The sequence below is a fragment of the Lampetra planeri genome, chromosome 10 (genome assembly GCF_965212315.1).
Source record: "Lampetra planeri chromosome 10, kcLamPlan1.2.h2, whole genome shotgun sequence".
NCBI classification, from domain to species: domain Eukaryota; kingdom Metazoa; phylum Chordata; class Hyperoartia; order Petromyzontiformes; family Petromyzontidae; genus Lampetra; species Lampetra planeri.
Genome location: NC_136116.1, coordinates 6,487,999 through 6,502,316, shown reverse-complemented (window position 1 = coordinate 6,502,316; position 14,318 = coordinate 6,487,999). Strand labels below are relative to the sequence as shown.

At 48.5% G+C, this 14,318-nt stretch overlaps 1 protein-coding gene across 2 annotated transcripts in view; it reads right to left on the bottom strand.

The window, feature by feature from the left end:
• TFCP2L1 (transcription factor CP2 like 1) overlaps positions 1-12,408 on the bottom strand; it is a 29,284-nt gene extending 16,876 nt beyond the window's left edge. For both annotated transcript variants that reach the window (XM_078598099.1, XM_078598098.1), the window contains exons 1-4: positions 12,019-12,408; positions 4,988-5,139; positions 1,969-2,045; positions 809-914 (exon numbers count right to left, since the gene is read on the bottom strand). In XM_078598099.1, the coding sequence (XP_078454225.1) occupies positions 809-914; positions 1,969-2,045; positions 4,988-5,139; positions 12,019-12,083 (400 nt within the window). In that variant the 5' untranslated portion in view covers positions 12,084-12,408. The remainder of the gene's footprint in view (positions 1-808; positions 915-1,968; positions 2,046-4,987; positions 5,140-12,018) is intronic.
• Between the last annotated feature and the right edge of the window lie 1,910 nt (positions 12,409-14,318).

The window sequence follows — 14,318 nt, the reverse complement described above, 5'->3', positions numbered from 1 at the left end:
CTCAAAGTGTGGTATCCTTGATAACATCCCACTGCAGGAGGATGCTGTTAGAACCCCTGGTGGGTTGGGTGGATATATTTTCTCTCTAGCTGCAAAAATCCTCAAAAAATAATTTTAAAAAGTTAGTTTTTCACAATGCTGGCTGGGCACCCCCCTTATTCGAAACACGTGCATCTCAGGCGGTGATATTCGGCGGAAAGATTAAAAAAATTGATAGCGTGCCACATTTTTGTTCCGCAGTGCTTACCAGCGCAATACTGCTGGGCTCTTTGAATGGCATGCAGAGCAAATGCTGACTTGCAATTTCAGGCCCAGTCAACGTGTATGAGATTCCGAAGAGATTTGGTAGATATGCATGGCATTTCTTTTTTGAATTTGTCACCTTGGGAGCTAAAAGAAGTGAAGCCTTAATTCTGATAATTGGAGATCCATTGGTCACCAGTGGTGGCTGGCAGGTCAGATTTTTGGTGGGCTGCTGTGAGAAGGAATTGGGCCTTTTTTCTCCAGGTGTGGAATTATTTTCACCCCTTTTGCTAAATTAATGAATTGGCGAAGGATGGCAGCGCTCGGTGGGAGTGGCTCGAGTCGGTCAAGGAGATTCCGAAATTTACATCTCATTGGGGTAGACAAAACTGCCACACCAACCCCCCACCCATATTTTGAATCAATTTGAAATAAATATTTTTTAAATGACGTTAACGATTTTTTTTTTGGGTGGGGACACCACCCCCTATGCCCCGAAAAAAGAAATGTGGGCGGCTTTTTGACGTAAAGGCGGTTCTACAGTTGCCAAAACCGTGGCAATTACCAATGTCAAGAATGCGGTCTCCTGGGCGATTCCAGCGCCAACCCTCCAGCTGCTGGTGCTCCGTGTACTGCAGCCGCCGGTCGTGGAACACGACGCGCACGATGCTCTGCACATGAGCACACACGCCCAGCAACGCCAACCGTGAGATACAAGGCCACCGATAAATGCCTGGGGGTGGGTGCACACTACTGGGGCAGTGTCCTGCGGTTGCTCTCACACCGGAGTGTGGTGTTGTGGGGATGGGCTAGTGGTATTTGTACGTGTTTGGGTGATTTGTTTACCTTTGTTGTACTTTGTACTACTATCATGTTTTGGTATTGTTGCTGTAACTTTCTTACCCGCCCCTACTGGACATCTGTGAAAAATAGCTTCGTAGCGCATCGGATGCCTCCGGTATGAATAAATATTTAGATTCTGAAGCGGATTAAAAAAAGAGGGCAATCTCAAGCACATTCGAGCTTTTCGTTTTTATTCTCATTCGTTGTGCATAATGTCTATACTAGATTATTTTTTTAAACATTCTATCATCTGGTCTGCAATCACTTCCATCCTGAAAATGTATCACAGATACTCCTTTGTTCTGGCTACATTGAGATGTACTGCGTGGGAGGCTCTTGTATAAATAATAGATGACGGTCAGACCCCAGATTGCGCACTGAGGAGACAGCGGGTGGCGGCGAGGAGGTGTGATGAGCCATGATTTACGTCCTGGGCTCGCTGCGAGCGATCCAGAAGGGTGCAGCAGATGCCAGCGACTGCAATTCTCAACCAGCGCAATGTTTTGTTATTTGTTATTGTAGCCAATGTACCCGGTGTGATTAGAAGGAAGAGGATTATTCATCACAATGCATTACTCTTATCTGATATCACACATGGGGACATAAGTTATCGTGCAGCATTCTTTGCTACCATCAAGAAAAGGTTGCCAAATCAGTTAATGACGTTCATATTTAAATAAAACAGGATGGACTTTAGTTCAACGCCAAACTCGGGCACAGTTCCAGGGCTGATGGATAGGGGAGGGAGGGAGCGGTGGGGGGTGGTTGGTTCGCAAGGGTGGAGGGTGGGAAACGCGGCCCAAGAACAGCGCGTCCTGGTGGCGTGCATCTGCCGGTTTGTTTTCAGCGTGCCTTTTGAGAGACGGTGGCTGCGAGCATTACCTTCACGAGCTTCCCATTGAGCTCAGCCAGCTCCCCGATCTTCCTGTTGTCCAGCAATCGCACTTCGTACGACTGCCCTACGCAAGTGTAGGGACGGCACGGCAAGGAACAGGAGAGATGGCACAGCGTAAACAAGGCAGAACGGTATCGCTCGCTCTTCCACAATTTTAAGGGGTCAAAAAACGTCAGCGGGAGAACTGGTATTATGGGCTGAGCATCCGCGGACAGACCGTTCCGAAATGTCTTGGCAGTGACGGTGGTTAACGTAAACTCACGTTGAGTTTTAACACCGCTTCTCAGCCGTTTGGCTCAGTGCAGTTATCTGTTTCAAGCGTAGTATCTGATGCATAGCACGTTGGGATTGCCTGTATTAATGGGGGTTGCCCACTGTTTACGTACGGTGTCTTGATGTGCAGTAGCACTTAGATGCTATGTTCATCTACGTTGTATTGTACTGTCCAGATTTAATGGTGCAGGAAACATAGGTCACTGGTTATTACTGTGGGTTAAATATCACAGTGACATCGCCTGAGATATAGGTATGTGGCATTAAAAACAAAGTTGCAAAGAAGTTAAATTACATAATAAATCCTGCTTCATATTTTTTATTACATTTTTTTACTTCATGAACCTCAGTTGGATTCATAGTAGTTTCGAGAAGAATTAAAATATGGCTTGGGCACGTGTTGAGATGAGACAGAGAAGATGCGTTTAGAAGAACTATGGAGATGCCATCAGTGCAGGGTGGCAGGAGGAAAGGGAGACCGAGGGTGAGAGGGAAGGATGCTATGAAACGAGATGTGAGGAGAGTGGATGTGACAACAGAAGAGGCACAGAATAGCTGCTCATGGGGAAAGAAAATGCAAGTCGCCGACCCCGGGCAATAATGTAACTTCTGCCATTTATGTGCTCCCTGTCATTCGGGTCAAAGATCAAACAAAACCTGTGCCATGGTTCAATCCCTCATTCGTGCAGCCAGGCACAACGGGGGTGCGCTCACCCAAGTCAGCGCGGCTGCTAGGGCAGGCTGTTCTGGCGCCACTGGGCCGCATCGGTTGCCATGTTAACAACCCCGAAACACTGCGACGCGCGAGATGGAGCGATTTCCAACTTTTGGGAATAAATATGCGAGAGGCACCGACGGCAACAAAGCGACGCGTGGCCACCGACACGAGCGAGAGTGCGCCGGGGCGCAGGGAGCGCATCTCACTCACGACATAAACCCGATGCCACAGTTGGCATCGTGTGGTTGCAGCATAATGCAATGGGGAACGTAAAAAAAAATCACACACACACGCCAAGAGAAATAAATTATTAACCGACCGCTACGCATCATTTTTACTTCCTGATAGCGTGTGCCTAACGATGTCGTTGCTATGTGGTACCAGCATTTTACGCTCGAGCGGGATTGCCCAACGATGAAATCTAAGAGCGTGCGCTCGTAAAGTGCACTCATGCCCATCGAGTCCTCCTTCCCTTGCGGAGCTCATGCAGGTGCTCTCTGCGTTCTAGTCGTGGAATCCATCAACTTATTCCACTCCACGTGTTGTTTTTTTTGCACAACGTACACAATCACACGCGGTACACCACCTGTGCAGCCGAGGCAGTGCCCACATGCTGGTGCAGACTGCGTGGACACCCGTGACCGACATCATCACAGGTAGCTTTATTAATCTGCTGTCAAAGCGCGAGAGGCATTCAATATCCAGAGGCTGTGCTGTCAGCACGGGCGAGAGAGAGAGACGGTGAAACTAGAAACACTTCACGGAGGTGGCATTTGATGCATGTTTGCAGGGGAGGACAGCGAGAAGAAGGACTGAGACTCGACTTAATTACCACCCTGCACCCAATACCTGTCTACACGTGAGCCAGAAATCAGCACAAATGTCAGTCTGGCCAGACTCCGTAATATTGATGGCGCTGCTAAACTGTGACAGAAAAATGCACTTTAGTGCTGGAAAACGCCACCTCTACTGAACATGACCACACTCAAGCCCTGAAATCGTTGGGTCGTGTCCTTTGGGATTGCACAGAGCACGTAAAACTTTGTCCGGCACAAAGGCTCAGGTAATGACAACGTGGACTGGTCTCATGCTACCCTTTGCTCTGAACATAAGGCTTTTTAAAAGCGAAATCAATATGGGTCATCTCTGGTTACTGCTGCATCACTTGTATTGCATCTGAACATTCGGAACCCCGTGGACAAACAGCGTTATCAGGAGGTGGGGCTGACTGGTCAATTAGCATTGTGTGTGTAACTTACGTTGCACAAGTTAATTGTAAATCGGACACTGAGGGACGCCAACGTCACACAGAAGGTTCTAGCTCAGCGTTTCACGTGGATCTTGCCAAACAACCCCATGAAAAAACTGAGATTATATGGCAACAAACACAGATATGACAGTTGCCTTACTTGTGCCGAGTGCCTATATGCGTTCATGGAAGGAATATGCAACCCAACAAAACTAAAAACTCTAATAATGATAGGTACGTCTGATGCTTCTTTAAATGTTAAATATGTTAAAGTTAGAATCAATTGCATTATTACGGCACTCTAATACATCGATGCAGTGACATCAGTCGAGTGCTATGCGGGAGCAGCTGGCCACGATTCTTTTTCATTAGCCATGATCTATCCACTGCTGGATGAAGGCCATCTCTCACAGTCCCGTGATACAACAGTCAATTTAGCTGCCGCACGCTCGTTGATTAAATGTTTTTTTTTTTATAAAAAATATATTTTTTTCATATAGAAAGTTGAAATGTCTCAGACAGCCTGGGACCCAGGGCCTGAATAGCTACAAGATATGGGCCATTCGTTTTTGGTTGGCTTCTCTCTTCCCTTAAGATGGGTGTAATCAGGGATGGAGGCCGACCTGGAATAACACTTCCGCAGCTGGTACACACATCCTCTCGGCGGCGTGCCCGTGGCCGCCAGTCACACACCACCTACTCCAGTCTACCATCGACGCAGGAAATGTTCGGTCAATCGGCGGGCAGCAGCAGCAGCAGCGCGTACCCTGGTTGAGGTAGGTGAGCGTCTCTTCGTGCAGCTTCACGGCCGGCGAACTGGCCGCACACATCACGTACTGGAGCGGCGGCGACTTGGAGTCCGGCTCGCTGGGCATGTTGCTCTCCTCCTGCTTGAAGATGGGCAGCGCCAACACGTCTCTGCAGACGCGCACGCACAAAGAAGAGCGTGGGAAAATTAAAAACAATGCACGCGCCGCCGCGGCTATGCAGGTGAAGGGGGTGGGGGGGGGAAGGTGACACACGTGGTCATAGGTGGCTGCCGCAGACTGCTGAGAGCTAAGCATTTTTTTTGTTCGTTGCGAAATTTAATTTCGCGGCGCTCGCTTCAGGCTGACAGCTTTTCAGAACGCTTGAACAACAACAATCCATGTCGGCAATCTCTCCATCGGCGGCAGGGGCATCTCGACCCAGACTGTGCGGACGCAGCCCGTCAGCACCGTCACTCGTCGCGCGGAGTCAGAGGTGAGCGGCGTCGATCCCCTCTCCTCGGACAGCGCCACACGCCGCTCGCTCGCACGGCATGACCAGACAATGCAGGCTGGCTATTACATAATCCGATTAAACTTTTCGAGATCGTATCATGGCCAAAGCTGTTGATGCCACCATGCCGACGCTTATGTTCATGTTTTTGTTTTTTGTTTGTTGCGGTTGCACCCGATTCAAGAGCCGAATGGCTCACAGGGCTATACCTAATAAATGAACTTGAACTTAATATCTTTTTACTTTAAACGTTGTTCATTAGGGGAGCGGGCGGGCGGTGGCAAAACGGTTAGCACACAACCGTGCCATGAACCATACGACCCGAGTTTGAATCCCGCCCACGGCTAAAATCAGTGGTGAGTGATGTCTGAACCAGTCTTGGATCCTCCCTCTTTACCAACCCACGCTGGCCAGTGTTGTGTTCAGTCAACACAGCCTCAGTGACCAATAGGGGGTGAGGAGGAGACCTTGATCCAGAAGTGGATTGGCCAAGAGCCATACGTGACGATTATGAATATTCGTCATCATTCAACACAGCCTCCACAAGTCGACACTCTGTTCCACATTCCTGCGAGGAAACTATCCATCGAGAATCTGCACACGAGTTGACTTAAATGCTTAGTGTAATGGTTTAAAAACTAATTGTGCGAATATTATACAATTCAACTGTATTATAACTGCATTTTAACTTTAGGGTGATTGATCAGTGTGAAAATGTACCTTGCACCGCATTTTTTTTACGTTTTTACAAAATCTTATATCGTAACAAGCTTACATTTTACTGACAGTGGAAATGTTGCGCGAAATGTCAAAGTCTACTCTGCAAGTGGCCACCAGAACCTCCAGATAATGGGGAGAAGAGAAAGTTTAATTGAAATCTTAACTGCTATTCAAATTAACTTGTTTTCATTTCTATTAAGCGTAACGTATCATATTACTAAACTTAAAAACTCAAACCCGTGAACAACACTGTCTTATCTTCTTGGTTCTTTCGGTAAAGTCACGTAGAAGGGAAATAATAAAATAATATAAATATAACATAATAAAATACATTATTATGTTTTATTTTTATTATTATAATAAAATACATAATGTTTTATTTTTATTATTTTATTACTTCCCTTCTACGTGACTTTACCGAAAGAACCAAGAAGATGAATCCCTGCAGTCACGAAAGCTTTAAATCGAAACACTGTCTTATCATCATGGGACCTCCTTTGCCAGAATAAAAATATAAGAATAGGCTTTACCCTTTCTGGCAATAAAAACAGGTATTAAGATGTTAAAACACCAAACAGAAACCGTTTGCAAGGAATCATGTCTGCATTCACCACATATACTTGTGGTGAACATGCAAAAAAAAACATGCTCTGATATTATATGCATTGTCTTTAAAACTGATTGGTCCACACCAGAGATAGCTTCCTTTAGAGCCTAGTCTCAAACACTGTTAACACAATCGGCTTTCGCAAACCAATGTCATGATTTTCTATATATTTGTCTTAGGCCACGAAATTATCTTACCAAATCTGCGTCGTGAAGGCCATCCACCACCTGACATAGCCAAACAAATTGTCACATGTGCCACACACAAATTTAACACTAACCCAAATAGTTATTGATTCAGCTCGCCTGTCAATAAAAGTTAGCAATCAGATACGACGATTTGTTGAAAACTACATCAAACATAACCAGAACAAGATCCAGGAAGTCAGGATAACAAGCCATGAAGTCAGAATAAATTAATTGTCGTACTTTTAAACATGGAGATATAATTTATTTTATCAGTAAGAAATGAATGTTCGTTTTGTTTTGGGACAAACATAACCTCTGCTTTGCGCCAAATATTGAGATTGAGATTAAAGCTGATAATTAGCTTACTTATTTTGGCTTGGTTTTTTTTTAATAAATCATACAATTATATAGACTTTGATTTCAACAATGTAAAAAGCATGAGGACGACTCACGAAAATGACAAGATGAAAAAAATATAGATGAATAGCGATGGAAAATGTATAATGGTGGATGATGATGCGTGGTGACGCTGCCGATGATAACGCTGCCGATGATGGTGGTACTGCTGCAGCCAATAATGATGATACTAACAGTGCTCTGATGATGATGATCATGATGGCACGGCTGCTACTGCAGCAGCTCATTATAGCTCATCAGATGTCTTCATAACTCATCGGATTCCTCCAGGATAAATAAATATTATGATTCTTACGATGACAGCCGAGCGTTACATGTCACCCTGGGCTGAACCTGGCGGTGTTCAACTCTTTACAAAAGTAAACTCAGCACGGAGGCAACAGCCACTGCATCCAGCCTGGAATTGCACACAGTCTCTCTCCTGACACCAATGCCACAGTGTTCAGCGCGCTGCCACCCAACCCACCACCACCTCCTCTACCCGTCTGGCACAACTGATAAGGGGATGCACGTGTGACGACACCAATTTAAAGGACGTCGCCCGCTTCCCAACGTTGCCCCCCCCCCCACTTGCCCCCCATGGTGAATTCACGCTGCCGCGGGCCGATGCGGGGTAATCATTCGTGGCGTTCAAGCTGCGCGTTACCAGTGCGCCAAGCGCGGTGCTTTGATGACCCAATTAACGCGCCCACACGCAAGGTTCAGGTTAAATGAAGTTGGTCAAATATTTTATTTGTTTCCCGAAACAAATAAGCGGCGCGTAGAGGAGGTTAATTATTCGTTGAAAAGTTGGGGGATTTTGTTGTTGTTGTACTCAATTTATGAGTAACGCGCGTACGGCCCTTTATGCAGCAAGACGAATAACTACACGTGGCTGTGTGCGCGTCCTGTGCGCGTACTGTGAACACGGCTACCCGAATTCGATTATCCCGCTCACGACCAAGAGCAGTGGCGAATATTTGAAACGGTCCTGGGCCTTCCTTAGGTCGTCTCAGCCGTAAATGAGTGCTGCAGCTGGTGCGGTGCGTGAGCACGTGAGCACTGGGGACACAAAGCAGGCTTTAAATAGGTGCTTGCCAACAGCACTTTCCCCAACGGTCTTCTATAGGCTACATGGGGGATCTTTGTCTTTTTTTATTTGACCAGAAAAAAACGCAACCCCATGTACCATGCTAGAGACAGCTCAGTTGTAGATATGTTATTAGCCACATTAAAATATTGTGAAAGGTAATATTGCTACGACTTAATGTACTGTATTGTGATTAAAATGTACAACTTTGCACGTGCATAGTTTTCATCATTACAAGTAATAATTTACAGAACTGTTAATCCACTGCTGGATGAAGGCCTCTGGCTGAGTTCATGGCGCAATGCGCCGCTCGCCGTCCCCACGTGCACACACCAACTACACTTTGAGTTGATTTAGCCTCTTGCGCCCAAGCGCTTCATTGATGCTATGTTTTAGTCAGATGTGGTATCCATCCACTTAATGAATGGAGCGCTGTACTTAAGCGTTTATTCAGAACGTATTACGGCGCCTCGAGAAGAGCGATGTGACTAACAATGGACCATTTGTCGTCACTGATATTCCCCCCCCCGCCCAATAAACATTAAGTGCTATACGTGTATAAAGACACGATTACACACCCTTCACATACGGATGGTTTGCTTCAAGCACTGTTCCCCGCCAGACTCGACCTATGAATAAGCAGAACGTTTAGCTCCTTACTCTTTGGTTATTTTTACCTCCTTCCCACGTCTGTCCCTCGACAAAAGACAAGACACGCATTTTTTAGACATCGCATCGTCCACGCGGGCCCGCTGGGAGTGCGTCTTTTATCAGCAGGATTTTGGTTCAACACAAGCAAAACTGTGGACCGGTTTCGACATTCAGTGTGCCATCAGCAAGTCGCGAAGCGTATTGGAGAATGTTCAAATAACCGACGCGACCAGTGGCTTTACAAAAGGGCCGTGCACAATGTGGATTTCAGTGGTCTGTCTGTATCATGCGTTTTTATAAAGAATGTGTTTTTTTGTAATGTTCGATGAAACTCCAAATTAGAATATTTATTGCCGCGCTTAAGCAGGTGATCTAAGCGCATGCTTTCAAGGGATACTAAGGCCACCGCGGATAAATCGTTCAACCAATACACAAGCGCATAAGCCGACAGCCCCGAATTCGTTGCGACAAAAAATGGAACGGCCTAAAACAATCAATTGGTGTTCGATCGAAGTGGCTTTCGTACAACACGTGAAGTCTGCGGACACTGGGGGGATGGGATGGTGGGGGACACGTCAGACGACGTCTTTAGCGAGCGTTTCAAGACAATCACCGGCTCGGATGTTAATGCGCAAAAAGCGCACTCAGCACCACGCTCACTGCGGGCTGTGTAAATCAACCCGTCCCGTTTGAAGATCGCTAATGAGCGCAGGGGGGGAAGTCGACCCCACCACCACCATCATCCTCCATGTGAACACGGCAGCTCCGTTTCATGTGCGGAGACGCGGGCGTAACCCCCCCCGCTGGTGCCCCTCGCTCACCTGCCCCCGAGAGGCGCCACGCTATCGGGCCGCACATCTCGGCAGTAAAACGTAGCGCAGAGGACAGCGCAACGGACGGGCTCAATAAATACAAATCAAGAGTCGTAAATCAACAAACCGCGCTACCTACCCTTCTTCTTTTTCGTCTCGATCTCTCTCTCTGCAGTGGTTGGCCGCGGAGGATTTTTTTTTCACCAGGTAAGGCTCAATGAGCTAAATGGCTCTTTTTCAGGAGCGACCTGGCCACAAATGATAGCTCGAGGGGGTCGGTAACCCGCGGTTCCGGAGCCGCATGCGGCTCTTTAAAGACTGCTTCGTGACGTTATTTATTAAGGATCACCGTTCTCGTATTCACACCACCACAGTGCATTGCAGCTCTTGAAAGAGTTTTTATTTTACCGAATTCGAAAAAAATGCCCCTTCTTGTTCATTTGGTTGCCGACCTCTGTGATTGCTCAACGAAGTAGCTTGTCATCGATGTGTAAATTGATAGCAGCCAAATTCTCTAAACGCATGTTTCTAGATGTTGTGGGGGAAAAACTGGAGGAGCCGGAGAAAAATCCCCACTGCCACAGGAAGGAGTGACCTGGCCACAAACGACAGCCCAAGGAAGTGGCTTATTGCGTGGACATTTATTGCAGCCAACTACGCTAAACGAATGATTCTAAATGTGGAGGGAAAACCGGACGACCCGGAAATTTTCCACGTAATTACGGGGAGAACACGCAAACTCCAAATATACAACAGGCGTCAGGGTCGGGATCGAACCCACGACCTCCTGTATACCAAGCGAGGTCGTTAACATCTCGCCACCGTGGCGCCCCAACACGTCATCCCACTGGCCTCTCAACTCAGGTAACCCTCAGTCTTAGTTCAAATGTAAATAGCTAAAGCGAAATGCATGTTCCTGAGTGAGCATCGAGACCGTGGCGCCCCCAATTACCCACGAGCCGTCCGACCCCGTAGCTGTGATGGGTAAGAGTGGCTGTGAGGGTCAGAGGAGTGGATCGTGTTAAAGTGGGGCTGGTTATTGGGATCGGCGGAGGAAACCAAAGTTTGGACACAATTGATTTTCCGTAACAGTTTAGTCAAGGTATACACAAAAACTGTTGGGGCAAGTGATGTTAGCGAGAAGCTATGCAGGCCAATATCTATACAATATATTAAGGTGTAATACAACACAATATGAATGTGCAGTCCTAATTAGGGAGGCCTTCATTCAGCAGTGGACTGACAAATTAAGTTTGTGTTAATCAGCTGTTGGATAAAGGCCTCCAAACGCCGCGTCGGGCAGTGCGGATTGGCAGAGATGGAGGTTCAGATTATAACTCGTCGCTAATGCTGGACGGCGGTCGGGAATCGAACTCAGGTACTCGGGTTAATAGCGGAGTGCGCTAATCACTGCACCACCGATCCCCGCACGCAGACACATACACGTATTGTAACCAGGTCAAGAGCGTATTCAGATACATTCGATTTGGCAAAGGTGACCTCGGTAACAGACAGAGCCTTAGTTAACAATTTAACATTCAGCGGCACTGTACAATACCCATGAACATTATTAGCACTGTGATAATGAAACCGCGTTTCTATGACATTTCCATAAATAATCTAATCCAAACAAAATACATTCCAATTTCATTATCATGCTGAGACACTGAGATCATTTCAAACGGCGACATAATTGTTTTTCTTTGACAAAAAAATATATGCATTTATAAAACGTCCACGTATAAACCAGATATCACTCGCCTTTGATGTTAGCCTTGAGCGGGAATCGAACGGCTTCGAGCTTTACTTTTCACTCGCGCGAAATTGATGATCATCATCTAAACATAGAAAATTGTCCACAACGTGCTTGCCCCACTAATCCTCTCCACTACTCACCATTAACCGTGCACTAAAGCGGTCTCCTGGGTGGACATAAACCGAACAAGCACCGCGTCCCAAGCACACGCGTCTTCTCTCTACCCACCCCGTGCGTTCCCCGCTACCTGCCCATTCCCCATGCTACCTCCTCCTCCCAAACACAAGCCACCCATGCCCGCCGCGAGACTCGCTTACCGCAGGTAGCTGTTGGGAGGCGTGTACTGGTGATAGTGCTCCGGCTGCGTGTGCCAAAATAGCATCTTGACCCGGCGGGCAGGTGGCGGGTGGCTGGGACTTGGGAGAATCGAGCGAGGAGGCGCTGCGGGTGATGGGAGACGCGAGTACGAGCTCGCTCCTCGTCCTCTTCTGATTTGCCTCGAGCGAGCAGAGCAGTGAAGCGCGCACCCCCTAACTCAGCCCACAAGGTACCCTCTGGGTTGCGCACAGCACCTGGCCGCTCGCTCTGAGCACAACTGCCCGAGACAGCCGATGCCGCTTATATATAAAATGCACCCCCCTCTCCTCCACCTCCAGTAGACACAAACAAACGCGCACACTCTCACCTGCGCGACAAGCACTTCTCCCTTATTTGTGGTTGCGCCCTTCCCCGATTATAACCACCACCCACCCACCAACCACCACCACCCACCCACCTACACTCCCTGTTTAATGAAAATGTAAATTGATTTTGGGAGTCCGATTGCCGCGGAGCCGCGAGTCGCGTGCCGCCGCCTGCAGGACAAACGCGGCGCTCACAGCGGGGGGCGGGTGACACGCGGGTGGGGGCGTGTGTGTGTCTGTGTGGGTGTGTGTGTGTATGCGTGTGTCTGCGTGTGTGTGTGTCTGTGTGTGTGGGTGTGTGCGTGTGTGGGTGTGTGCGTGTGTGGGTGTGTGTGTTGGGGGTGTGTGTGTGTCTGCGCGTGTCTTCGTGTGTGGGTGCGCGTGTGTGTGTTGGGGGTGGGCGCGTGTGTGTGTGGGTGCGTGTGTGCGTGTGTGGGTGTGTCTGTATGTCTGTGCGTGTGTGTGTTGGGGGTGTGTGTGTGCGTGCGTCTGCGCGTGTCTTCGTGTGTGGGTGCGCGTGTGTGTGTTGGGGGTGTGTGTGCGTGTGTGTGTTGGGGGTGTGTGTGCGTGTGTGTGTTGGGGGTGTGTGTGCGTGTGTGTGTTGGGGGTGGGGATGGACTTTGCAAAGCCACGGCGCTATCAGTGCCGTTGCGATTGTGCGTGAGTGCGGTGCAGCCGCATCGGTCCAGGGGCCAGAGCGACCCAGGTGCCCGGCCTACGAGTAGGGGAGGGGGGACAGAGTTCCCCAATTCCATCCCCTTTGTATCGGGGGCCTGTGCCTTCCACGCTACTAAACGCCTCTGGTTGGTGTGTGCGCGTGTGCCAATGCTGCGGCTTTCAGGCGCTATTTGCGCTGCGTGTATCCTACAGTTAATACAGTATTTACATACTGTATCATAATTATAGCTGAGATAGCGTCGTTTATATACATTGCATCTCAAAAACGCTGAACATCGCAAACTACATTCACAATTTGACATACGATGTGTGTAGAAAGATAACAAATTACAGCCATGCATGTGTCGATCCACTGCTAGCATGAATGACTTCCCACGAAGTTGTCTGATCATAGGAGTTGGTGCGATGACTATACTTCACCACACAGGTCATGCGATGCAGGTTGGTGAATGGTGCTCAGAATCGGTTCAGATATCAGACGCCACTCACGGTAACCGGGCCCGGAACTCGCGAACATCGGTGCCCTCGTCGCGGTTTGTTGCGTTAGGGCGAGAGTCGAAACGTCGGCGTCATTCTGGACAAATGTACCCGGGAGCGCGCCCGATCTCGTCTCATCACTGAAAACGAAGCAGGTCCCAGAGGCTTGGCACTTGCTGTTGTAGGCATGGGGGGGGGGGAGCTAGGGGGCGAGCGAGCCCCGACCACGGCTAACGTCGCTGGCGAGGGATATCTCAGCCGCTCCTGAATCTCGAACCCGCACGGAGCAGCGTGGTCCATCATCCACATTCGAAAAACGTGGGGAGTCGAAACCTTCATCTTAGCATGTTGATTTGTTGTTGTTATTATTATTACACAACACGTTTACAAATGTATCCACGCGTGCGTTGTGTGTTGCGGTGTGGCATGTCGGTGATTGTATGTGTTTACGTAGGAAGCCGAGATGTGCATCTTTATTGCCCACAATGAGAGACAAAGTCCGCTAAATTACCAGGACACGGCGTATTATTAGCACGAGACCACCGTCACCTTAATGGCTCTGGGACCGCGATGAGAGGGTTTAGCTCGTGGCTCTCTGCGGGGAGGGAGCGCAGTTTCCCATGCAGCACGCGTTACACAAACGACCCCACGGGGAGTGGAACTCGACACCACGCACCGCACTTTGTAAATCCACTGCTGGATGAAGGCTGCGTGTCGATCCAATCGTGGGGGGGGGGGGGGGGTGTGATCGAGAATATTCCGCGCCGGCCAGTTCGCAG